The sequence below is a fragment of the Myotis yumanensis genome, unplaced genomic scaffold, assembly GCF_028538775.1.
Source record: "Myotis yumanensis isolate MYYU_CA2020_CCGP unplaced genomic scaffold, mMyoYum1.0.hap1 SCAF_2, whole genome shotgun sequence".
Lineage (NCBI taxonomy): Eukaryota > Metazoa > Chordata > Mammalia > Chiroptera > Vespertilionidae > Myotis > Myotis yumanensis.
Genome location: NW_027223753.1, coordinates 92,666,803 through 92,694,490, shown reverse-complemented (window position 1 = coordinate 92,694,490; position 27,688 = coordinate 92,666,803). Strand labels below are relative to the sequence as shown.

The 27,688-nt window shown below is 39.7% G+C and overlaps 1 protein-coding gene and 1 long non-coding RNA gene across 2 annotated transcripts in view; one reads left to right on the top strand and one right to left on the bottom strand.

The window, feature by feature from the left end:
- Positions 1–21,058, top strand: part of LOC139003658 (uncharacterized) — a 51,618-nt gene extending 30,560 nt beyond the window's left edge. The window contains exons 3-4 of the long non-coding RNA XR_011470282.1: positions 5,663–5,753; positions 20,220–21,058. This is a non-coding gene — a long non-coding RNA (uncharacterized lncRNA). The remainder of the gene's footprint in view (positions 1–5,662; positions 5,754–20,219) is intronic.
- On the bottom strand, positions 1,437–26,240 carry ECI2 (enoyl-CoA delta isomerase 2). Its single transcript, XM_070405791.1, has 10 exons — positions 26,160–26,240; positions 24,099–24,261; positions 20,520–20,618; positions 20,107–20,295; positions 17,874–17,943; positions 9,122–9,224; positions 8,245–8,365; positions 3,863–3,952; positions 2,311–2,454; positions 1,437–1,704 (listed from the first exon to the last, which is right to left on the bottom strand). Exons 1-10 carry the CDS (start codon positions 26,213–26,215, stop codon positions 1,549–1,551), a joined length of 1,191 nt encoding a protein of 396 aa, XP_070261892.1. The 5' UTR covers positions 26,216–26,240; the 3' UTR covers positions 1,437–1,548.
- Positions 26,241–27,688: the final 1,448 nt, after the last annotated feature.

Here is a 27,688-nt window from a genome sequence, read left to right as displayed (position 1 = left end):
AGTAAATAATCACATGCCAGAGAGCTCCTCACAGGCAAGAGTGCAAACTACATGTTGGGTCTGAGGAAACATAGCTAGTCCTCCGGATTTCCAGGCAGACACGCATTTTCCTCATAGAAATGCTGCATCAAGAGCTATGAGGCTACGCTACAGTCAAGGGAACAGAACAAGTTCTACTTTTTGGCAATGCTTAAAATCTAAACAGGAAAAGTCTTACTCCAAAGCAGCACAAGGTAACTGGTTATAGAATAAGTATGCTCTATCACATACATGATATGGTGAGACTGCTAATTTTAAAATGCTGCAATAAATCTAGTGTGTTAAGTTTTTTAAAGTATCAAGGTTTAACTCAGTTTTAAAGTGATCTTTTATGAAACGCTTACCATTCTAATGAAAACTCTGACAATAAAGTTATCTACCCCGCGGCACTAGAGAAGTCATTTTGGATCTCTCCCAATACCCCCCTCCCACCGCCCTCCCCACCACCCCGCTCCCATTCCTTGATTTTTATGGGGTCAAGTTTGAATCCCTCAGCTGGTGTTGAAGTGTCACACATCTGCTGCATACTAAAAACACTGGCTACAAAACAGTTCCAGAGCACCCAAAACAGGCATGCTATGTGCCTCCACACTCTCCCCATTGGTTGTTTATGTAAAAGATCAAATTGTAATTTTGCTAAAAAACAAAACAAAACACAAAACAAAGATTGTTAGGAAAAGGGCACTTTTTAAAATAACTTGGCTGTTTTGCAGAATTGTAGACACCTCAATGGTTAAGAAAAAACAAAACTTATTGTGGCATCAGTGTAGCAGGAGAGTACATTTAGCTGTTTCACAGTTTCCACCAGCATTCTTCTGGGGAAAGAAACCATTTCCACAAGTGGGGATTTAAAATAAATACCACAAACCTATAAAATTCAGATAATGTAGTAGTTGTAATTCTGACTTGGGTAATTCTATTTTGGGAATAAAAATTAGATGTGGAACTCTAAAACTGCCAGGTATAACAAGTTTCTCAATGATGGGTGTTTTGGATGAAAATCTTTAATAGGTGTGAATATCCTGGCATGCTGGGTATTACAAAGTCTTGGTATTGGACACTCAATACATCCTCCGTCACCATGACAACCAAAAATATGCCCCAGCACTCCCAAATACCGTTAGGTGACAGCACTAGCCCGGTAGAGAACACTAGTATGGTGTCATCAAATTCTAAATGATCAAGCGGCTTCAGGGCAATATGAGAGCAGCAGCTGAGGTTGCCAAGGCCCAGCACATGGAGAGGAGGTGGGTGGGGGGGCACCTGGAGTTGAGAGGACCGCGGCCCCACAAATACCTCCACCGGAGTCAGGTGTTGAACATCAAAACTATGTAAATTCTTCAAGCTTGTTTTATATAATTTTTTATCAGGGCTCTAGTGAATATAATAATCATAAATATTTCATCACTGAAAAAAAGGCACAGTGAAGTTTATTTAGTTGAAGTATTGGAAATTAGAAATCATAGCACATCCCCTCCTTTGAAATGCTTAACTTTGCTATATTAGTCATCACAGTTTTGCTTTTTTGGATAAGAAGTTCATGGTTGCATTTATGCATTCGTCTGATAGCCATCTTTCCTGGAGGACACTACTTTCTTCAGCATTAACAGCATGTAGCTTTTCTTTCTCCATATTCCTGATGACCTGTTTAGAAATTCTCATGGACTAAAAAAAACAAAACCAACAATAAGGTTAAGAGGTATTCTAATAGCGTGGGATTATTCTAAAATTCTGATTCTTGTTTCTCCACTGTTCATTCAATCTGATTAGACATTAAAATATTTGTGTAATATAAGACTGTGCTTCTCAAATTTTAATGTGCATACAAACCACCTTAGATACTAAAGCTTCTGATTCCAGGATGGCAATTTGAGCAGCAAAAATATCAATCAGTCACACTACCTATCACATATGAAAACAAAAGTGCTACATTAAGAATCACCTAAAAGTTAAGGTATCTTACCTAGTTTCTCACCTAGAATCAAGACTAAAAGTGTTTGGCAAATACTGCCTATCATTCTCCTCAAAGTTATCCCCAGAAAGAACTGGCCCCTTTGCCTTCATGTCATGGAAATGGAATGCCTATTTGATAAATTTTCTAAAAATCAGTATTGCTAACATTATAATTTTTAATCTCAAATTTAGATGTACTTAAAGCCAACCAAGATATGTCTTGTGTGTGTGTTTTTTTTAATTGCTTATTTTCTTAAGGTAAATAAATTATTTCCATGGTTCATACAAGTAAAAAAAAAAAAAAAAAAGAATACTAACATTTGGGGGGAGCTTTGAATATGCTTTCAGCCGAGTCCAAACTTCTTTCTGAAAAGTACTGTCAGGAAAAACTTCAGTAACAAGTCCTTGAGCACATGCTTCTCCTGCTGTTAACTTCTTTCCAAAAATAAGCATCTCTGTTGCCTGAAATGAAAAGCAAGACTAAGAAAATAACTTAATGAAACGAGGCTGTTAACTTCAGAATTAAGTGCTTTTAATAGACATAGGGAGATTTACTTGTGGTCTTTTGAGGTTGCTAGTATTTCTCAAAGGAAGAAACTGAGGACATCAATAGGCAACAATTTGCAAACTGAGCAGTGAGGCTCTCTAGAAGGTTTGTAGGGTTGTTGCTTCTGTGTGTTATCTGTGTTGGAGAGGAAGCTGGGGCAGAAATGACCTGAAGCAGGTGCTGACTTTATAACCCACAGAAGATATGATTTTCTGATTTTATACACTATAAACAATTATTTTAAAAAAGAAAAAAAATCATGGTCATAGGAAATGCCAACCAATTTTTAGAATCCCTAACCTTCAAAATTCCCTTCCCTGGAAATTCTAGCCAGTGGTCCAGCTCTGATGGTTTTCTTTTACCTGCACAGGTACTCAAATTAGTTCTATTTGACTGAAGGAAAGTGATAAGACTAATATTCAGTTTCAAAAAAACCCGATATCACTAAGTATATATATTTTTACACTTGCAAATTCTCTTCCAGAAAAGTAAGACTATTTCATAGCCAAATGCTTTTAAACGTTAGGGTTATTTCTAGCCAACGTTTCAAAGTTAAAACCTCAATAACAATTCAAGGTATATGACAGAATAGACTTAAAAATATGTCACAAAACCCTAACAGCAATGAAAATAGGCTCAATTCCTACTCTCCCTTTCAGACCTTGAAGAATGTGTGCTAAGCCTTTCCCTATCCCTGTCTCTCTGGTCTTGTCATGAACCCTTTGGAGCTATGTACACAGAGCGTGACAATTATGCTTTCATAGACCCAGTGATAGACCTGAGCAGCCACCTAGCCACTCCAGGAACCTTCACACCCTGCTAAAACCAGCTGACGGAAAGGCTCCGTGACAAAGTGGGAAACCCAGTGGGGCCTCACATCTGCTGGTACTTCCCGTGATTCTGAAAGTAAAGATGTCACTGTATCACTTTCAGTGGATGATGCTCATCCATGAGGAAATTAGGAGAGGAATGAGCCTCGCAGACCAAGGGAGGCGGGCACAGCTCCAGTCCTTCCCCTGAGGAATGGCGCGCAGCTGTGGAGGAGGAGGCCTGTGCCACTTGTGGTGCAGCTGGCACTGGGCAGCCAGTGGAAAGACCAGTTCCCCAGATTTGGGGCGCTGGAGAGCGAGGAGTGTCTGATTCCCCCCCATAGCAGACATTTCCCACAGCCTGGTTCTTCATTCTAAAACTCTTTAAGAGTTGATGAGCAGAAAATTTCCTTCTCTTTTGTTGTTGTTATTGAGGGAAAGAGAAGAGAGCACAGGATTACTTTTGGAAAAGAGATGTCATTAAGATTTATCTTTAAGGTTTTTCAAAGGTTACCTTTGCTGGGCCCATTATCTTCGGAAAAGTGTAAGAGGCGCATCCTTCTGGACTTAGGCCTAGATGACTAAAAGGAGTATGAAATGTTGCCTATTTGGAGAAAAAAATTAAAAAGAAATAATTTTTGTATGCAATTTAAAAAAATCATTATTTATTTATACCCTCACATTACTTAGTTGAAAACTTTTAAAAAATTAGTATTGTGGTATTATACACACACACAATTCTTTCTTTTAATGTATGCAGTTTGATAAATTTTAACAAATGTGTAGTTATGTAACCACCACCCTAATAAGATACAGAATATTTCCATCACCCCCAATCATCCCCCGTGTCCCTCGCAGCCATCCATTCCTCTCAGCCCCAAAAAACTGCTGATGTGCTTTCTGGTCCTAAAATCTTGACTTTTCTAGAAATTTGTATGTAAACTAGTGGCCTGGTGCATGGATTCGTGCACATTGAAAGGAAATTAATTAGAAGAAATACTTTAATATTTAATCGGGCTCCCTTCTCTCCGGTTCTGGGGTGCATCCCCCGAGAACCACCGCTGCCAAGTTACCGCAGCTCAGCAGCTCCTGCGTTGAGTGTCTGTCCCCCGGTGGTCAGTGTGCATCATGCCTACTGGACGGTCCGACAGTCACTTAGCTTTTTACATATAGATGAAATAATATACTGTGTAGCCTTTTGTCCTTTTGTAGGCTTCTGTCCTTAGCATGTGGCTTTTGAGAGTCCCGTGTTGTATGTATTACTACTTTGTCCACTGCATGGATGTGTCATAATTTATTTATCCTTCTATCAGTTGAAGCCATCGGTGTAATTTACAGTATTTTGGCTATTATAAATAAGGTTGTGTACAAGTCTCTGCAGGAACATGTTTTCAATTCTCATGGAGTGGAATTGCTGGGTTGTGTGGTAAACGTATGGTTTAACTTTATAAGAAGCTGCTAAATTATTTTCTGAAGTGGTGTACCATTTAACATTCCCTCCAGCAGTGTATGAGTTCTCATTGCTCCATATCCTTGCAAAACCTTGTTATTATTAGTCTTTTTAACTTTAACCATCCTAGTAGGTATGTAGTGGTATCTTGCTGTGGTTTCAATTTACATTTCCCTAATGATTAATAATGTGCATCTTTTCATGTACTTACTAGTCATTTTTATATCTTCCTTGGTGGAGTAGCTATTATAAGTACTTTTCCCACTATTTTTAAATTAGATTATTTTTTATTATTATTGAGTTGTAAGAGTTCTTTTTATACTCTGGTTATAAGTCATTTTCATAATGGTGTCTTTTTCATATATTATTAAGAGTCATTTATACTTTATTTTCTGTGAGCTATTTGTGCCCTAATCGCAAATTTTTATATTAAGTTGGTGACCTATCACTCTTTAGATGTATTTTTAAAATATATTAGAGAGATTAGTCTTTATTATGTGAGTAGAAAAACTATTTTCCGAATCTGTCATTTGTCTCAATTTCGCCCCAGAGGTTTTTTGATTTGCTTTAAACACTAGGAACAATTTCAATGTTGGTTATTTAAAATAAGTCATTTTTAGTGTTGTTTTTTTTTTTTTTTTATATTTCAGAAATATTTCTGTGTTTTTCTTGATGAATATTGACAATATGCAAACAGAATATTTAGGCTTTGTTTCCTATTATCAGATATGGTGTTTTTATTTTAATGAATATTGTTAGAAGGTGTAAATATATAATGTATGCAGCATATTAATCAAAATAATAAAAATATATAAAGTTATTAATGTCTTCTCTTCCTATTTTCTCTCCCTCCTCTCCCAAAAGAAAGCTTATTCAAGAAAATATACTGAGAAGTCACAGCCTAAGGAACAGAAAACAAGAAATGAAATGAAAACTAAAAGGCCAACAACCGTAGGTAAGGGGCCACAAACAGGTACATACTAAGCTGACGATGAGCAGCATTTAACTTATTTGTAAGCATTATTGTAGGTATACATTTAATTTATCTGTGGAAACGGAGCAGTAGATGTAGTTAAGGGTTTAGTCTGATGCTCTGGTGTTAGACTGCTGTGACTCTGGGAGTTTCTTAACCACTTTGTGCCACAGGTTCCTCATCTGTAAAATGTGGATGAGCACCTATCTCACAGGACTGTTGTTCAGTGAGTGACTATTACAGTGTGCATCAACAGAGTGCCTAGCACAGTCGAGTACTCAAATACTTATTATTTTTATGATTTCAACCTGTTTATTAACTCAGAGAAAATGTACCATTTGCTGACAGAGAAACTAATAGGAGTTAACTATTAATTATAACAAAGAATAATTTGGTTACATGGGTTAAATGTTAACCCATATTTAATGTATGTATTTATTTATGAAGCTGATGATGATAAATCCTAGAAAATGAATTCTTCTCTACTGGTTCTTACTTCTGTGTCATTCCCTAATTTAAAATTAAGACCTGATTTAATTCAGTAGGGTGAACTCTTAGCAGTAGTCATTATTTGTTAAATATTTTACTTTGGGCCAAATCGCTTAGCATTAAAAAAATATATGTTTAGCCCTACCCGGTTTGGCTCTGGATAGAGTGCTGGCCCACAGACTGAAGGGTCTTGGGTTAAATCCCAGTCAAGGCCACATACCCAGTTGCAGGCTCGATACCTGGCCCTGGTGTATGTGTGTGCAGGAGGCAACCAATCGATGTGTCTCTCTCACATCGATGTTTCTTTCTCTCTGTCTCTCCCCTAACTTCCACTCTCTATAAATCAGTGGAAAAATAACGAGTGAGGATTAAAAAAAAGTTTATATTTATATATTAAGTATATATTAGCTACACACACACAGTGTCCCCCCAAAATGTATACACACTTTAACAACTGATAGCTTTGAAAATGAAATGTATTTTCATAAACACTGCCTTTATCATTATTCAAAGTATGTGTATACATTTTTGGGGGACACTAATTTTAATTCTAATTTATATCATAACATGAAAGTTCCAGAAATCTTTAGAAGGATAATGTATATGATAGTCATTTTGAATACAGTGGGAGAATCAGGACAAGATTCAAATACGACATTTGCCCTCTAAGTAGTGAAGAGTGAGACCCCCAAATTCAGGCCAGGTACCCTTCATAGCTAAGGGGCCACAAAAAGGTACATACTAAGCTGACGATGAGCAGCATTTAACTTACTTGCCACCCCTGTTCAAAGCAGATCAATTAATTGGTCATTTAACACAAAGAATGTAGCCAAAGACTACTGATTTCTGCCTTTGAGCAGAAACTTCCACATATAAAGGTTAGGCAGTGTAGCTCCTAGAATTTCATTTGCTCCCATTATGGGAAAATTATTAATAAGAATTAGATCTGCCAAAATGCCCAATCTGGTTAAATGGAATCCAGTAAAAGATAAGCAAAGTGTGAGGGACCCTATTAAACAGGCCTGGCTCTCCGTGGGGAAAACACCTCCAAACACAAGTAGGACTCTCATCAGTGGTACAAATCACGTTTCCCACCAGGGTGTAGAACAGCAAATTTTACCATGACATAATCAAGCGCCATTCTAAAAACCAGATAACCCTAGAAGTGGTTACTAATTCTACAGTAAAAAGTTCTAGGGTAAAGGTTCTAAGATAAATGTTCATCACGACTTCGCTTGTAATGACAAAAACTGGAAGCAGCCAAGGCTTCCAGCAGTCAGAGACTGGTTAAACTAATAAGTTAAATAACTCAAATGATAGCACTAGTTATCTCTTGAGTGGCAGCTAAATGATTTCTAACTTTTTTCTTTGTACTTTTCCATATTTTTCAAAATTTTCTACTGAAGTAAGAACAGAAATTAAAATCAATATCATTCAATGGTGCACACAAGACTGAATTGTGTTTTGGGCAAGTCAGTCCTCTGAGCTTTCAGTTTTCTTATCTGCAAAGGAGGAAGTGAAAGTAGATCATGCTTGAAAATGACCTTCATATTCTAAAATTCTAAACTGTAGCATTCATTTATAAGGAAAAAAAGTATCAAATAATCCACTTGAATAACCTGCAAAGATGCTACTCCCTTACCGCCTCTCCCAAGAAGCTTTTAAAGTCTCCAAAATATTTTAGAGTAACATGAAAATTGAATCACTGTTGTGTAATTTTATTGAAATACAGAAAGAGTTGTAAAATGACTTGAGAAAAGAATTGAGAAAATGTTCACAACAATATTGGTGTTTAGAAAAATTCAACTTAAAAATTCAAAATAAAATGAGTCAAATTAGTTAGACTAATTCTTTGGGAAAAATTTAAATTTAGTCCATTCAGCCACAAACAATATATAATCTATTTACTACTAGCAACAATAATGGAGAGTCAAGGGTCTCATTTTACTGGCATTACTTGCTAAGTTTCTGGGAGCTCACCTACCCTGTCAGAGGCATACACAGCATCGAACAGCCCGAGGATGGTGACGGCGATCCCCACAGCTGGACCGTTTACCACTGCAACCAGAGGCTTAGGAAAATCTATAAAAGTGCCTACAAAATCCCTACAGAAATAGAAATACAGAAGCATGTTTAAATGTTGTAAAGCTGCATTATGGAAGCATAGGCAAGACAGCAGGACTCTGAAGTAACAAACTCTCCTGGCCAGACTGGGTGTTCCCATCTCACCCAGCAGGGCCTCCCTGTCTTGCCACCCCAGATGCATCCAGGACAGCCATCTGAATGGCACTTGACAGCCCACAAAGTGAGTCCTAGATTGGACCTTGGTTCAAATCTTGCATTGTGGGCAGTTAGGTCAGGACCATAAAGCTGCTGTGGACTTAAGAGATTAAGATGGCTGACTGAGCATATGCTGCATATCACAGCTCAGAGGGAATGAGAGATCGATCCTGCAGGGATAAATAAGACAGGAAGACGAGCCTCACACCTTCTGTTTTTTGAGATTACGTCAAAGTCTCCTATTATCAGCAATCATGGAAGTCATGAATTCCTTTGGCTGCATGATAATTTGCTAAATTCCTCTGCCTCAATATGAGAGAATTTTATTTCCTTTATTTACTAGTTTACTTTTATGCTTTCCAATCACATCTCATGTAGAGCAGAGGATGAACAGGTAACAGAAGTTAAAGTGATAGAATGAATGTCTACCTGTTGATAAAGCAGTTTGGAGAAATATGCCTGTTCAAAGTCACAATTAATCACATGGACACAAGAAGTATTTATTTTTCTTTTGCTCAACTGAATACCACTTGGATGGAATATGGATGAACCCTCTGGGACCAGAGAAATGACATTCTTACCTCAGCATAATAGCACTTTGTTTGGCTTTCTCTTCTACTCCACCAGGGGGAATATCAGTGAAGTTAGCCAGATCATTCCCACTACAGTAATAGTCACCATTTCCTGTAAATAAAATCAACAAGCTCACCTTTCATTCACTCTATAATTGTTGAGAATCTATGTACCAGGCTCAGTGCCAAACACTGGAAACACTGGTGAACCAGCTCTGGTTCTTGCCCCAATTTACAGATTAGTGAGTAAAATAGACATTGATTTAAAAACACACAACTAAGTGTAAGCAATGAAACTATGACACAAAAGAGTGGTACATGACAAGAATATGAGTATATGTAATAGGGGGTTTGGTTTAATCAGAGAGTTTTGGGAGGGACTTTTCTAAGGAAGGAACAACTGAACTGAGATCTGAAGGAGAGGCAGGGTTAACTAGATAAAAAGGTGTGAGAACAATATTCACGCAGAGGAAACAGCATGTGCAGAGGTTCTGTGGAGGGGGTAACCCTGGTGTTTATGATGGGTTCAAAGAAGTACCATTGTGCCAGGGCAGAAAAAGCAGGGGGCCGGGGGAAGCAGCTGGAGTAGGAGTAGGATGAGGATAGGTAGGATAAAGCATGCAAGGCTTTGGAGATCCTTCCTTTGAAGAGCCATTGAAGGTCTTTTCTTCTTGTTTGTTTTAAAGTATAATTTACATACAATAAAATGACCAGTTTTAAAGACTCAGTTCCATGATTTAAAAAAAATGTTTTTATTGATTTCAGAGAGGAAGGGACAAGGAGAGATAGACACATCAATGATGAGAGAGAATCATCAATTGGCTGCCTCCTGCATGCCCCCTACCGGGGATCCAGCCTGAAACCTATGCAGGTGCCCTAACTGGGAATCAAATCATGACCTCTTGGTTCACGGTCAATGCTCAACCATTGAGTCACACTGGCCGGGCCAGTTCAGTGATTTTTGAGAAATGTAAATATTTGTGTGATCACAATTCACAACATCCATCATCCCAGAAAAAGTTCCCTTAAACTTCTACCCAACCCTGTCCTGAGGCTCTCTGGCTTCAATTACCATAGTTTTGCCTATTTTAGAAGTTTATTTAGCTGGAATCATACAATATGTACTTTTTTTGTGTGTCTTCTTTCTTTTGCTCAACCATGTTTTAGCAAAAGATCCACCATGTTCTTTTGTGTGTCAGTTATTTATTCCCTTTTATTGATGAATAGCATTTCATTTTATAGTCAACTAGAGGCCTGGTGCACAAATTCGTGCATGGGTGGGGTCCCTCGGTGTGACCTGTGGGGATTGGGCCGAAACTGGCAGTCCAACACCACCTGCTGCTCCCACTCATCCTGGCCCTGCTGCACCTGACACGGACTCGCGCCCAGTCAGTCCTGATTTGGAGAGGCTCATGCTGCAGCAGCAGGACTTGCCAGTCATGAGACCTGCATCTGATGCCCATCCCGAGGGGGGTCTGGGGGCCCAGGATGTGATTGGCCCTCCAGGCGGGTGGTGGGACACCCTTGATGGCCCAGGATCCAGATCCCTTCCATTGACGTTCACCCCAGTTGTTGGGAGCAGCTTTTATATCGTTTCTTCCTTGTGGAGCATCTAGGGAGAGGAAGAGACCAGGGCATCCGAAGCCGACTTCCAGGAGGCTGGCAGGGTGGTCTGTAGGTGCCTGGCCTGTTCTCCAGATATTGGACCTGAGGGACTACTGAGGGAGTGGCTGCCACTGGGCTGGTGGGCCACTGAGACAGGCAGTCAGCTGAGCGGCACTCCCACTGTGGGAGTGCACTGACCACCAGGGGGCAGCTCCTACATTGAAAATCTGCCTCCTGGTGGTCAGTGCATGTCATAGTGACTGGTTGACCAGTTGTTCGGTTGCTTAGGCTTTTATAAATAGACTAGAGGCCCAGTGCATGAAATTTGTGCAGGGGGGGGGGGAGGCCCCCTCAGCCCAGCCTGCACCCTCTCCAATCTGGGACCCCTTGGGGGATGTCCAACTGCCGGTTTAGCCCCGATCCGGGGGATCAGGCCTAAACCGGCAGTCGGACATCCCCTTCACAATCCAGGACCCCTGGCTCCTAACTGCTCACCTGCCTGCCTGATCACTCCTAACTACCTCTGCCTGCCAGCCTGGTCACCCCCAACTGCTCCCCCCCGCTGCCTGGTTGCCCCTAACGGTCCCCCCACCCCCCGCCAGCCTGGTTGCCCCCAACTGCCACTCCCACTGGCCTGGTCACCCCCAACTGTCCCCCCTGCCAGCCTGGTCACCCCACGCAACCTGCTGTTCAGTCGTTTGGTCGTCCCTCACTAATCCCCCTACCGGCCTTGTCACCCCACTCAGCCTGCTGTTTGGTCGTCCGTCCAGTTGTTTCGGTCGTGACAGCCCCTGGCTTTTTTATATACTAGGATAACTTGATCATTTATTCTCTTATTGATGGACATTTTTAGAAAGTGTATTTTTATTAATTTCAGAGAAGAAGTGAGAGGGAGAAAGAGATAGAAACATCAATGATGAGAGAGAATCACTGATCGGCTGCATCCTGCATGCCCCCTACTGGGGATCGAGCCCACATCCTGGGCATGTGCCCCAACTGGGAATGGAACCAGGACCTCCTGGCTCACAGGTGGACACTCTAACGCTGAGTCACACCGGCTGGGCTTGATAGACATTTCGTTGCTTTCAGTCTTTGGCTACTGTGAAGTAGGCTACCGTGATTGTTCTTTGTGCAAGTCTTTTTTTTTATAGATATATCCTTCATTTATCTTGAACTTTTGCATTGGTATGTCACTGAGCTGATGTGTAACTCTATAACAAGTTGCCAACTACTAACTACAAAGTGTTCTCATATCAGAAATGTCGAAGGGTTCCAGTTGTTCTACATCATCACCAATATTTGATATTGTCTGTTTTTGGATTTTAGCCAGTCTAGTGGGTGACATATCTCAGGGTGGTTTTAATTTGCATTTCTTTGATTAATGATATTGAGAACCTTTTCACTTCTTTTATGAAGTGTCAAGTCTTTATCCAGTTTTTAAATCTGATCGTTCATCCCTAGCTGTTTTTGCTCAGTGGGTAGAGTGTCAGCCTGCAGACTGAAGGGTCTTGGGTTTGATTCTAGTCAAGGACACATATCGGGGTTGCGGGCTCCATCCCGAGTAGGGGGCGTGCAGGAGGCAGCCAATCAATGATTCTCTCTCATCACTGTTTCTCGCTCTCCCTCTCCCTTCCTTTCTGAAAGCAATAAAAATATATTTTTAAAAAATCTGACGGTTATTAATTAGTAGTTCTTTATATATTCTGAATATTAGTCCTTAATCATATTTTTATATGGCAAATATTTTTTTCTCCAGCCTGTAACTTTATATTAATTTTAAATTTTGATAGTCTAATTTATAAATTGTTTCTTTTATGGCTAATGCTGTTTTGTTGTTTTCCTGTCCAAGATATTTTTGCCTCTCCCAAAGTCACAAGATATTGTTTTGTTCTAGAAGCTTTATGTTTCTGGGTTTTATGCTTAGATAAATTAATTTTTGTGTAAGGTGTAAAATGGGATTGAAATTTATTTTTCCCCCATATGGAAATTTAGTTGCTCTGGCACCATTTGTTAAAAGATTTTTCTTTCTCCACTGAAGTGCCATAGTGCCACTAAAGACTTTTAAATAGGGGAGGAATAGCTTTTTATTTGGAAAAGATTATTTTGAATGTAGTGAGGAGACTGGACTGGGCATGAGAAAGAAGAAGGCAAAAGGGAGTCAGGGAGACTAGATATGGGCTTACTCCAGTTCAGACTGAGTCCGTGGTGGCTTGGACTAGTGGATTCTTCCAGAGATATTGATAGAGTGAAATGAGATTAGACTGGACACGGAAGTTGAGGAAGGGACAAGTATCAATAATGAATGCTAGGGGCCTGGCTGGCGTGGCTCAGTGGTTGAGCATTGACCTATGAGCCAGGATGTCATGATTCGACTCCTGGTCAGGGCAAATGCCCGGGTTGCCAGGTTGATCCCCAGTGGGGGGTGTGCAGGAGGCAGCTGATCAACGATTCTTTCTCATCATTGATGTTTCTATCTCTCTCTACCTCTCCCTTCCTCTCTAAAATCAATAAAAAATATTTTAAAATTGAATGCTAGGATTCTGATCTACATAATGGTACATATGGAACCACCACTATAATTTGGAACACTAAAAAGACCCACGTAGAGATGTGGGAAGTGACACCCATACCAGTCTGGAACCCCAGGGAGCATCCTGGACTAAAGATACTGACATGGGAATCATAGGCTAAAGACTTTTGTTGAAGTTTAATAGTAGGCATGGATGAGAGGGTCCACGGAGAACACAGATCAAGAAGGGAAGAGTGCCTAGGGCTAAACCTTCAGGAATACTTCATTTGGTGGCCACATAGAAGATGAATTTGCAAAGGCGATCAGAGAGAGCAACCAGGAACAGGAGGAAAACCAGGGGCAGGCTGTGCCCCTACAGCCTAGAGAAGACAGAGCTTTAAGAAGGAGGGAAAGTCAAATAAAACCTGAAAATGTGGATTTAATTATATAATGGTCAGTGGAGACCTAAGCAAAAACAGAGATCACATGGGCTCGTGGGCCAGTTTCAAAGGAAAGATTCAAAGGACATGTTTGTTTTGTAAGCAGGGCTTTACACAGTTATATGTGGGGTGATGAGAAGCAAAGAGCTGTATAAATTTCAGCAGTATTACTACATAATGTTTGTTCCTCAATTTCTTCCTTGTTTCCACTAGAAGGAAATAGTGTCATAAATAGTATTTTCAACAAATTTCTGAGCAATAAATCTTTTCCCAAAAAAGCTTATGGTTATCCTATATCTATCTATCCATCCATCCATCCATCCATCCACCCACCCACCCACCTGCCCACCTACCTAAAACATTAAGAGCTGAGCTGTCCTATGGACTCAAAATAGAAGTGATGGACAATAGAAATAAATGAAAAGGTGCCTGAGAGAATCCAGGAAAAAGTGAAAAAGAAAACCATAATCATTAAAGAAATGATGCCATTAGAAGCAGTAAAAGGAGAAGAGACATTGCTAAAAATACAATCAAGGCATTGAAATACAGGATTGAGACAACTGAGCAAAACAAATGGAAGACAACAGAGGTAAGAATTCAGAGAAAATAATAGATAACAGATCCAGCAGACCAAACATTACTTTTCAATAACTAGAATTTCTTTCATAGAGAACAGATCAATTGAAACAAAAATATTCAAAGATATTATCAAAGAAAATTTAAAATAAGGCCTTAATAATCAGTTTAAAAAGGATGTGCACTGCCTAGGAAAAAGTGATTTAAAAAAATGGGAAAGTATCCCATGGTCATCTAGAGAAAAAAAATGATCTTAAAGGACTAAAACCAAAATTAATGGTAGTCTCAAATATCTCCCCAGCAACATTTGATGCTAGAAAATAATGGAGCTCTATTTAACAGATTATATACTTGGAGAGAGGTTTAGGGATATCAGGGGATTTATGGTCACTTCCTCACTTTTCATGGAGGCAACCAACAGATACTGCCCGAAGGGAGTAATAGGAGATAGAGATGTTTATGTGCACCACATAAAGCTGTAAAAGCAGTAAAAAGCTTCCAAACAGTGAGGACTAAAACACACACTAAGCAAAATGAGAAACACAGACGATTAAGTAAAAAATAACAATTAAAGGAAGCATTATAAATGACAGCATGTAAGATGCCAGAACTAAAACCCAACATATCTGTCATATACACAAACCTTTACAACAAAAACACATACGATCAGAGAAGGAAAACCCAAAAAATGTGCTATATGAAACAGCCAATAAAACATGATTCAGAAAAGTGTCAAGTTAAAAGATCAATAAAGGTTTACAGACAAGTGAAAACAGTACTGAAGCAGGTGTTATGGCATTAATATTTGACAGAGTTGATTTCAAGGCAAAAAGCATTAAATGAGCTAGAGGGCCAGTTGGCAATAAAGGATAAATTCCATAGTGAAGAGACTAACCATAAATCTTTTAGTATCATCAAGATAAAAACATGCTTTAAAACAAAGGCCTATTTTTTTTTTTTTTTTGGACACAAAGGAGAAAGTGACAGAAACACAATAGTGATAGATGCCTTTAATTCATTTTTTTCCATCCAAGATAGTCATTAGAAGAAAAAACAGAATTTGAGGAATCAAAATAATATAAACTGACAATTTAAATTCTACACCTTAAAAATGATAACCCTTCCTGGGTGACTCAGTTAGTTGGAGCAATGTCCTGTACACCAAAAGGTTGCAGGTTTGATTCCTGGTCAGGGCACATACCTAGGTTCTGGGTTCTATCCCTGGTCGAGGTGTATATGGGAGGCAACCGATCAATGTTTCCTCTGACATTGATGTTTCTCTCTCTCTCTTTCCCTCTTCCCCTCTCTCTAAAAAATGAAAATCAATAAACATATCCTTGGGTAAGAATTAAAAAGAGAATAAATGTATTACTTAAAATTATTTTTCATATATTATATTGTACATTATCACATATATAAAATAGCACAGAACTGTTGAAGTGCTCCTGGAGGATATAAAAATTGGTCATTTTCTACTTCTTTATCTTCAAGATAGAATTTTCAATAGATAGTAATATACACTAAATTTTAATAGATTCTAAAAAAGTAAAATTAGTAAAACTAATTATTTCTGATTATAATATATAAAGCTAGGAATGAACAGAAATGGAAACCCCCAAACAAACTTTCTGGAAATTAAAGGAATATTATCACGTAATGATTAGATCAAAGAGGAATTAGAAACCAAAAGTGGAAAATATATAGAAAATAATGAGTGAAAGCACTATTTATCAAAACTTAATCTTTCAATTTTTTTACCTATTAATTAGTGTAATAATAGGGCCTAGTCACATAGGCTTGTTACGAGAAAGCTTAAAAAAATTAAGAAATTAAAAGAAAACTTTAAAAATAATTAAAGTGCTTAGAGTGCCTGGAAAACAGAAAGTATTATATAAATATTAACCATTATTATCATTGTTATTAAACTTAGGAATCGTACTTTTAGGAATACAGCCTATATTTTGCATGTTAGTTCTAAGACATACATCCAAGGGTACTTACTACAACACCATTTCAATAGCAAGAGACTAAGTACAATCTACATGTTCATCAATAGTGGAATGATGAATTATGAAATCCAAAAAATTTAATACTAGTACTTTGTAGTCCTGAAGAGAAAAACTTAGAAGTGTATGTACTGGCAGAACAATTTTTCAGGAAATGTTAAGAAAGGAAGGTGGGTATAATATGTGTGTATTATATGCTTCCTTTTCTGTTTTTGTTTTTGTTTTTTTTAAGTGGAGGGAAACAAACACACACACGCTTGTATATACATAGACAACTTTCTGAAAGGCATCAAGGAAAACTGAGTTATTCCAGGAAGCAGGATTGGGGTTCCAAGGAGAGTGAGATTTAGTTTGTTATGTAACTTTCATATTGTTTTTTTTTTTAAATACCATGTACCTATATTTTACTTTAATTAGGAATAGTTTATTTAAAAAATATAAAACTTTTTTCTCCAGTATCAAACCAATGCTATTTCTAGACTCTTTTTCTTATATTTATTCTCTTAAATTATCTGGGCATACAAATGAAATACGAGGGCCATTTTCAACTCTTCCCTTTTATTCCTCCCTTGAATCAGCTATTAGAGTTCTTCCCCCCCCCCTCTATTTTTTACTAAGACGTATCTGATATCCCTAGATAATTATTTATTTTACAAATTGTAATGAACATTTAAAAATAAAATCACTCTTCCTTCTGCCATGCCTACAAACAGTAACAGCTACTTCTGACAGCTGTCTGCTATGTGCATGCCCCTTACCTGCATTATCCCATGTCATCAGCTCACCCATTCAATGGGGTCAGTAAAACACTGTCTTCTCCGTTCAGAGGCAGAGGTCACCCACAGGAGTAAGGAGTGAACCCAGGATTTACCTCAAGCTGATCTGAGTCCCCACTATGCATATGCCCATTCCAAATCCAACAACTTCCATTCTCCATGTTTTCATCAGCCCAGGCCCATGGGCATCCATCTTATTTTCCAGTATAATCACAATACTGATATATTTTTAATTTTTTTAATATCTTAAACATTTTCTATACTGTTGATCTTTAGAACTATACTTTGGAATGCTAGTGCAAAATACAGTCTAGTGGATGTTCTGTAATTTGCTTCATTATTCTATTATGGCAACATATTTAGAATGTTTTCACAAAGTAATGCTGCCAAGATTACTTTTCTCTTATAATTGGCAAGTACCCAATTTTAGTACCAATAATACTTTCCTTACTTATGTGTACCTGCTTTTTATAAATACCAATTTGTGCCTATTAAATTTTTCATATATTTAAGAATTAGATTATCTTAGTACTGGACAAGATCTTAGAGCTTATGTACTCAATTTCCTATCTAATAGGAAATCCCCCAAAATAGAAATTTAATTAAGAAATCTAAGAAAAGTTTTGCTCTTCCTCAACTACTTGTAAATCGCCCAGTCTCTGCTGAACTCTAATACCCTGTTACTCCCCTTTTTCCCTTTGCCAAAATACCTTACATATCCAGTGTTGCCTCACTGTCTTTGGAATTTTCATTGATTTATATCTATGTGAATTCCCCATGCATGTATTACACTTTGATTTTCTCCAGTTAAAAACAAACAAACAAAAGGAATCTAAGAAAATGTCTTACCTGTGAAAACAGTTATGGTCGAGTCATCCTTGCTTGCAGCTTTAAGTGCAAGCATGATTTCTTGATACATCTATGAAAAGGAGAAGATGATAACCATTATGGGATGGATTCCCTAAATGTCAGTCTGCAAGCCTGCTCTCTGCCCAGTGCCAAACACTTATGTTGGCTGTATTTAAATAATCAAAAAGCCAGCCCAATACACTTGAAGGGATTGTATATGTACCAAGTGCTATAGTGGATGCTTTTTCCAAAAGTGAACAAATAAGACACAATCCTTGAGCCTTTGGAATAGAGGGGTTTGCTCTAAAATGGGTGGAAAGTACAAAGTAGCAGGAAACTCAGAGAAGGCGTGATACTTATCTAGGGTGGATATGGCGGGAAGTGGCTCTCAGAGAAAGATTTCCTTGAAGCAACTTTTCAACTACAACCTCAAGAAAGAGCATGAGTAGCCCAGGGAGTCAGTCTGGGAAGTGTTAATGATGCTAAAAGACTGGGATTTCCAAGACACTGTAAGGATAGTGAAGGACAATAGGCCCAATATTTAAATCAGCAACATCGCTGAAAATACTAGATGTGTAGTTGTTATCACTTTTAATGCATTTAAAGCAGGCGCAGTTTCTACCTTAGATAGACTTCAAGGTAGGAGAAGATGATGAAGAAGGCTGATATTTACAGATACAAAGACACTTAGAAAAATATGTATGAATTTTTCAAAATATATGAATAAAGGTAAAATCCTTCCACTGAGGAAGGGGATAAGGAAGTCATTCCATTATTATTATAGTTATGATGACACAGTAGGACAGGGTAACTGGCAAGGGCCAGGATTAGGAGATGGATATATCAGGGTTTGGGTTAGGTTTTCCTCCATATCTGTTATGTGAATTTGAACAACTAGGCTCCTTGTGGGAATGTGGAAACGGCTGGCACATACTAGGCCCTGTAAAGAGTAGCTAGTATTATTATTATTAACAAGATAATGTAGAAAGAGTCAGGATAAAAGGAAAAACAGCTTTGAGAACCAAATGTTTTATTAATCGAATGGCATATATCCAACTTCATGAAATTCTTATTTAAGACGTAAATGATAAACTCAATGAAAGGGGTCAGAGCCCTCTCAAATTTCACTTCTAGTGCAGCACCAAGCATCCAATTAACTCCCTGTAATTTTTTTTCAAGGTGAAATGGTTAAAGTGCTTATTTTTATTATCATTCTAGTTCAATGACAGATTCAAAGACTAAAGTTGCTCTTGGGAAGTAGCACATTTCAAGCAGAGATGGGTTATAATTGATTTTAGATGAAGTCCTGCTCTCCTTTCTCCCTCTACTTATACAAAATAAAGCTTCATGCAGGTAAAGCAGTGCTCACTCTCAGGCCTAAGTGACATGAAAATACTTCTGGGGACGGTCTATGCCAGTGATGGCGAACCTTTTGAGCCTGACGTGTCAGCATTTTGAAAAACCCTAACTTAACTCTGGTGCCGTGTCACATATAGAAATTTTTTGATATTTGCAACCATAGTAAAACAAAGACTTATATTTTTGATATTTATTTTATATATTTAAATGCCATTTAACAAAGAAAAATCAACCAAAAAAATGAGTTCGCGTGTCACCTCTGATACGCGTGTCATAGGTTCGCCATCACTGGTCTATGTCAACCTTAGAGAACCTCTACACACATTCTCTCACATTTTTTTTTTTTTTTTTAAAATATATTTTATTGATTTTTTACAGAGAGGAAGGGAGAGAGATAGAGAGTTAGAAACATCGATGAGAGAGAAACATCGACCAGCTGCCTCCTGCACATCTCCCACTGGAGATGTGCCCGCAACCCAGGTACATGCCCTTGACCGGAATCGAACCCGGGACCCTTCAGTCCGCAGGCCGATGCTCTATCCACTGAGCCAAACCGGTTTCGGCCATTCTCTCACATTAATGTATGTTTCATTTATATTGATTTGTCTGTGCTTCCATCATTGGGAAGTTGTAGTTCCCTTTGGAGAACTACCTAAAGCTCACAAATTTAGAACCTACCTGAAGCTCACAAATTCTAAATAATGAAGGCCTACCTCTTTTGTGTGGAGAAGTAGCCAAATTACTAATCTTTCTGCAAAAATCAAATGATATTACAAAAACAGGAATGATGCTGAAACACTATAGTTTTTGAGTATAACAGCCGGGGCGGAGGGCGGAGGGGCGGGGGCGAGAACTCTAGGGAAGGTAACATCACCTGGGTGCTGATTGCATTCTTTCTGGTGGGCCGGTTGAACATGATTTTTGTGATGCCATCTTCAGAGGTCACCACCAGGTTTTCATGTTCCTGTTGTTCCCTGTCTGCTCCAGGCTTCACTTGGCTGGAGGACTCAGATGAAGAAGTCAAACTGGATACCAAATCTACATAGTTCTGCCTGGCAGTTTCCTGAAGAGAAGATGACAAATAACTTAAGCCCATGGTCAACAAATAAGCATTTGGAGAAACTTACTATGCTAATAAGTAGTACCTTGAAATGGAGAAAGAGATTCTCATTCAATAGAATTACATTAAGATCTCAAGGGCTCCATCTATAATGGATTGATAATGAGAAACACCCAACTTCCTTTAGGAGTACAGCAAGTAAAATAAAAGCAAAGTAACAAATTTACCTTGGGCAGACTGCCTAGAGCATTCCATGCATCCCATTTGGCCTTATTAATAAAGTCAAACACACCTGGTTTGGGCATATTGCAAGGTCCTTCAGTGGCCTGTGAAAAGGAGAGGGGCAATTTTTAGCCAAATGTCCAAGTAAACTGGAGCCTTAAAGTTTAAGATCCATAAAATGCACAACTAGGATGAATGTGCCTTCCCTCCCAACTACTTTCACAAGGTACATAAATGGATCTGAACTTTCCTTGTCTTCTCTTTGGTGCTGTTGCTAAAAATGCACAAGTAACAGAAAAAAGACTGGAGAGACAAAGTGTGCTATTGGCTATGAATCCCTGAAATAAGTTATAATCACCTACATATGAAAAACTGCAAGATAAAGGTTGTGGGAAAGCACTTTTCAAAAATTCTAATAGTTCATTAGTTTTAAATTGATAATCACATTTTTCACATATAAATAAAATATTCAAGCAAACAATCTTTAAAGGTAATTAGTCAATAAACATTTAGAAAATCACAGTCTATCCTAAAAGCCCATTCAAAAATACAAAAAACTAAAAAACAAAAACAAACAACAAAGAACCCCACAAAAATACAAAAAACTGCCTCTAATTCAGTGGTGGATTTCTGGTGACTGAGCAACAGAGTTGTCACTGAGGGAGCAGGATGGGGCTGTCAGAGCCACTGGCCCTCAGGAAACTGAACCAAAGGACATGTGAGTAGAAAGCAAAAAGCAACTAGACTTTTTACTTGTTTGAGGGTAGGTGGAATGAGTGTTTTGAGGTGAATAAAATATCCTACCTCATCAACTACTTTTCAGAAATGGCAATTTAAGACTACACTAAATAACTACTAAAAATGTTAAATTACATAATACAATTAGTTAAAAAGAGGAAAGAAGAGCTTTGAAAAACAAAGGCAGTAAACAAAGCTAAGACTGTCCAAAGACAAAGAAACAAGTGACTGCAAGAGTTAACCACGTCAGAAATGAGAGGCAACGAAGTCCACAAAACTTCCCCTACTTCTAATGCCAAACGCAAGGTTAGAGGACTCCTATTACCACTCTCAGGTTCAGAAATATGCTAGAATGACCCACAGAACTCACTGAAAGCTGTTATACTCACGATTACAATTTACTGCCAGGAAAGAATACAGATTAACATCAGCAAGGGAGGTGATACATAAGGTGAAGTCTGGGGAAGTATACCCCTCCCACCCCACTGTGGAGTCAGGACAGTGTACCTCTCCCAGAATTGATGTGTGACAACACACATGGATATCTATCACCTACCAGGGAAGCTCACTCAAGTCTCAGTGTTCAGAGTTTTCATCCTGAGCTCCATTGGCATGGAATCTGTAAATCACATTGTTACTATCTTATGGCCAGTCTCACTCTAAATCACACTGTTAGATTCTGCAGGCAAAGACACTCCTATCAGGCATGGCATTTCAAGGGTTTAGGTATTGGGTAATCTAAGGTAATCTTGCCCAGAAGCCAAGGGCAAAGGTCATACCTCTTTTTGGTAGGAGAAGCTCATGCCAATCACAGGAAGAGAATAACAGATAACACACAGGAGCCCTAGTCTTTAGACATTGCAACATAAAATTTACATTTTGAAACTTTGTTATAAAAGTTTTCAAAGATACACAAAAATAAAATATTACAATGAATTTCCAATACTCATCACCCAAGCAACAACTATCATTTTTGCCATACTCGCTTCCTCCATCTTTTTCTTTCTTTTTTGCTTTAATTATTTTAGTGAACTCCAAGCACCATTCAATTTCACTCCTACATTCTTTTTTTTTTAAATCCTCATCTGAGGATATATTTTTTCCATTGATTTCTAGAGAGACAGAGGGAGAGAGACATCTATTGGTTGCCTCCTGCATGAGGCCGACTACGGAGCTGGGGCTCCTGCAACCCAGGTGCCCTTGACACTGAATCGAACCCGTGATCCTTTGGTGTGTGTGCAGATGCTCTAACCACTGAGAAACATCAGCTAGGGCACATCCTACATTATTTTTTTTTTAAAAAAGCCTCACCTGAGGATATTTTCCCATTGATTCTTTAGAGAGAGTGGAAGGGAGGGGGAGAGACAGAGAAAGAAACATCAATGCCAGAGAGACACATTGAAAGGTCGCCTCCCGCACGCACCAGGAAACACCCGGACCAGGCTGGGGATCAAGCCTACGTACATGCCCCTGACCGGAATCGAACCAGGGACCCTTCAGTCTTAGGGCCAATATTTTATCCACTGAGCCAAACTGGCTTGGGCACACCCTACATTCTTAATATGCATTCAGGGAAAAAAAATTCAGCATTTTCTTATATAACCACTATATTATTAACAGTTTCTACTCAGTCCATATTCAAATTTCCTCAGCTTTCTCAAAACAACTTCCTCAGCTGATTTATTCGATTCGGCAGCCAAATAAGGTCTACACATTTGGTGATTATATCCTTCAAGTCTCTTTTCCTCTGGAGTGGTCCTGAGGGGTTACTTTTTGCCTTAACAGGGTTTGAAAATATAATATACAAACACATGTATACTCCTGTGAGAAGTTCACACAAGTGGAACGGTTTTAAAATAGAGCCAAAGTAGACATTGCAGAAAAATTGCTTGTACATTTAGTTCCCAGAACCTCTGAAATGTTTGTGAACTGGCAAAATAATTTTTAGACTGGGTCAAAGCAATTATTTGTAAAACTACAGGAAAGCAGACATCCGGGCCACAAGGAAAGATTTTACCTTTCTGAAGATAGAATCAGTAACTCAATGTGTCAACACCAATAGAAATTTCTTCCCTTTATTCATGTAATCATATCCCTTCCTTTTTTTTTAAAAAATATATTTTATTAATTTTTTACAGAGAGGAAGGGAGAGAGATAGAGAGTTTGAAACATCGATGAGAGAGAAACATCGATCAGCTGCCTCCTGCACACTCCCCACTGGGGATGTGGCCGCAACCCAGGTACATGCCCTTGACCGGAATCGAACCCGGGACCCTTCAGTCCGCAGGCCGACGCTCTATCCACTGAGCCAAACCAGTTTCGGCGCTTCCTTTCTTATAAAAAACCTTTGCCTTCACCCTGTAATTGGGATGCAATTTGTGTTTCTGCCTGAATCTGTACCCTGAATTGCAATTCTGTGACCTCAAATAAATACTTGTTGCCTTTCACTTTGACATTTTATTTTTAGGTTAATACACTTTTTAACGGCAGCAAAACAGCCCTGGCCGATTGGCTCAGTGGATAGCATGTTGGCCTGCAGACTGAAGGGTCCCGGGTTCGATTCCGGTCAAGGGCATGTACCTGGGTTGCGGCCACATCCCCAGTGGGGAGTGTGCAGGAGGCAGCTGATCGATGTTTCTCTCTCATCGATGTTTCAAACTCTCTATCCCTCTCCCTTCCTCTCTGTAAAAAATCAATAAAATATATCTAAAAAAAAATAAAAATAAAGGCAGCAAAACAAACCCTAAATATAGTAAAGTTGAATTTCAGTAAAACATACAGTTTATCAATTTGAGGAGCCATCTACTCAAAACATCTCTAAATTATATCAGACCGTAGACATTTACCTGCTTATATAGTGCATAGAGTCTCAGCTTCACTTCATTTCCTGGATCCTTCTTCAACAGTTTTACCTGATTCATTGCACTTTCAAAGTCCTCCTGACTGGCTCTCATTGCTGTTCCACTCAAGTGCAACTGAAGTGATGGGAAACTAATGACCTGCAGAGGACTGCAAACAGGCAGACGGATTTCTAATTATTCCCAACACTTACATACTAAAATGCTATGTTTTTCTATAAATATTTTCCCTATACTTGCCCCAGGAACCTGGGTGCAAAGGTCAGTGGTTTCCAAAATGATCCCTCGATAAGACATCAATACAGAAGCTAACTGTAGTAATTTAAAAATAACAGTAAAAGAAGCTACTACACAGCACATTATTTGTAGCAATTCAAATTAAATACCGCACAGATACTGCAGATTTGGCTCCAGACCACCACAATAAAGTGAGTTTTGCAATACAGCAAGTTCTAATCTTTTGGCTGGTGGGGGGTCTTGCCTTCAGTTTGTAAAGAGAATGCAACACCCCTTAAGTGCAACAAAGTGCAATAAAACGAGGTATGCAGAACCCAAATGCCCTTGTAAATTTTGCCACAGGCAAAAAGTAAATGAAAGGCATACAAGGTAGAAGAAAGCAGGAGACTAAGACCAAGGGGGAAAGTGCACCGAAAGAATTTAGTAGTTTGTGTCCCAAGGCCTAGAAACAGCCTCTGCACTTAACAATGAGCAGACACAGACTCACTCCTAACCCCACTATGTTTTAACCAGACAGCCAGGAGCAGAACAGCAAGCACCGCAGGCACTCCTAACCCCACTATGTTTTAACCAGACAGCCAGGAGCAGAACAGCAAGCACCGCAGGCAAGTTCTTAAACTCACACAGTTAGCAGAGGGAAGGAAAATTCAGTGCACAATATTGAGGCCACAAACAAAAAATGGATGTTTACAATGATGATCTTGGATAATGAAGTTAATTGCACCAAAGATGACAAAATGATAGTTACAAATAAAGCCCAAACATAGCAAATGTATCACTTCCTCCGCACTAATGTAATCTTCAAAGAGTAGGATGAAGTCTAGGATCAAGCATTGCGATATTATTCTGTAATTCAATAAAACTGGTCTTCAATAGGTTTTATACTAGTGTTGGTTTTCTCCCCCGTGGGGAAAACTCTGTATCCTACAGGAATTTGGCACTTGGCAGATTCCAAGTAGAAAACGAAAAGAAAGTAAAAAAAAAAAAAAAAAAAAAAAAGTCCAAATAAGGCCTAAATGTGCAAGTTCTCACAAACTATAGTGCAAACTTATTTAAAATAAAGTGAGTTTTAAAAAATTACAAAACACGACCGTTTAATATAGAAAATCAAGAAAATAACTCAAAACTCCATTACCACAAGGCAACCACCATGTCCCAGGGTTTTTTTGTTTCCTACGGATAGATAGATTCGTTTGGGTTTTTACATGGTTTTCGTACCCGGCATTTGGCATTACAGAAGTATTCTCCAAAAGGCAGACAGTGGTTCTCAACCTTCTGGCCCTTTAAATACAGTTCCTCATGTTGTGACCCAACCATAAAATTATTTTCGCTGCTACTTCATAACTGTAATGTTGCTACTGTTATGAATCGTAATGTAAATATCTGATATGCAGGATGGTCTTAGGCGACCCCTGTGAAAGGGTCGTTCCACCGCCAACGGGGTCGCGACCCACAGGTTGAGAACCGCTGGTTACACTGATCCTAAGCCTTGCGTTTCCACAGCATCCCGCACACAAGCACAGCACGCTCACACGCTCTCTGTCCATGCGTTCGCAGCCCCAGCAGCCAGGGTGGCGGCCCCGCGCAAAGGGAACAGCAGTCGGGCTTCCCGACGCCTCCCCGTGACCCTTCCGCGCGGAGGAGGAGGGTGCGCCTTTCCGAAGGGCACTTGGTGTCACTCTCTCCTCGGAAGACCCTACAAGCAAAACCCCGGTGCCGCGGAGACAAGACACAGAGAGGGAGCTCCCGCGGCGGCACCCCCGCAAGGACAGCGGCGTCCCGCGGGTGACCGGGCCCGGGCTCAGCACTTACCTCGGGACGGCACTCCGACACCAACACCGGGCCAGCCTCCCCGCCACGCCAGCCATAGCGATCCCGGGGGCGGGGAGGAACTCGGTGGGTGGGGCGGGGCCGGGGTGGAAGGGCCCCGGATAGGCCGGCGCGGGGATGGGGGAGGCGGGGCTGGGGGAGGGAGTGCGGGCGCGTGGCGAGGGCAGGGAGGGCCGGTGGCGAGGAGGGGCCGGGACACAATAGGGGCGGGGCCGGGACACAACAGGGGCGGGGCCGGGACACAACAGGGGCGGGGCCGGATCGGGAGGCGGGGCTGGGGGAGCGGGTGGGTGGGGACGCGCTAGGTCAGTGCCTCGTTTTGTTGGTGTGGGAATTGAGGTCCAGAAAACATTAATTAGGTGACTTTCCCAAAGTGGTCAAAGTCCTGATTCAACCCCCTGTTCGGAGTCCAAGGCCCAAGTGAGTTTATTATTCCGTGCAGGTGGCCCATTATTATTTGTGCTTCATCAGGCAGATCTGGGTAATAGTGTGGGGGGTCCGGGGGGGCGGGGGGGTGAGATTGAAGGCCAAGTAGAACAGTTTGGACTTATTCTAAATATTTTTTCAGATATTGCAAGATGGTGTTTGGGAGACTGAGCTGAGTCAAAGACCCTGACCCCGCTCCCAGGCTGAGTTAGGTGGCCCTCGGAGGTAATGGGATACACTAGTCAGGAAATGCAGATTCTGGGAGATTCAGTGGGCTCCAGAAGATGAAACTCCTCTCATAGAAATACTATTAATATTTTTAAAAGTCCTTTACTGGGAAGCAGGTTTGGATTGCGAACCCTTTTATAATACAAGTGAACTCTCCCGGGCTTATGCCTCTTATATTTCACACAGAAAAGTGGGGTGTGGGAAATTAGCTCTTTATCAAAAGTATAATTTAACAAATACAGAAAGAACATGTGTCAAAGATTGACTTAACTTACTAATTAGGGAATCAGTATCGTAATAACAGCATTTGAACGAATAGTTTATATAGTCAGTGTAAAAAAATGCTGGAATAGATTGCCAAGTTAGATACAAAAATGATTAATGTCCTACAGAGCAATAAAACCATAACCTTTGAAGTAACTCCCCTCCCCATCCCCCAAATTATTTGCATCTCTACCAGCTGTCATTTACTAAAGACCCCTTAGATGGCAGTGTTTGAGTGAGGGGAGAAGGTTGGGAAGACATTACTGGCAGAGAATGTCCACCTTGGTGTATTAAACTGTTCCCAGGAGTGCAGGCCACGCCATTTAATCATGGTGACCATGGCCTTATGGGTGAAGAGACCAGTTCTCAGAAAAGGGAACCATTGTGGGTTAGATGCTCCACCTGAGCCTGAAGATGATTTTATCCATGATAAGGATTTTGGATTCTGTGTTAAAATCATCATTAAAAAGATTTTTTAAAAAAAATATATTTTATTGATTTTTTACAGAGAGGAAGGGAGAGGGATAGAGAGTTAGAAACATCGATCAGCTGACTCCTGCACACTCCCCACTGGGGATGTGCCTGCAACCAAG

Excerpts from the sequence above, each read along its gene's own strand:
- ECI2 (XM_070405791.1), bottom strand. The coding sequence starts at position 26,215 with ATGGCTGGCGTGGCGGGGAGGCTGGCCCGGTGTTGGTGTCGGAGTGCC. Across the intron at positions 24,262-26,159 it reads TGTCGGAGTGCCGTCCCGAG|TCCTCTGCAGGTCATTAGTT; the intron begins GTAAGTGCTGAG and ends GCCTGTTTGCAG. Across the intron at positions 2,455-3,862 it reads AGATAATGGGCCCAGCAAAG|GCAACAGAGATGCTTATTTT; the intron begins GTAACCTTTGAA and ends TTTTCATTTCAG.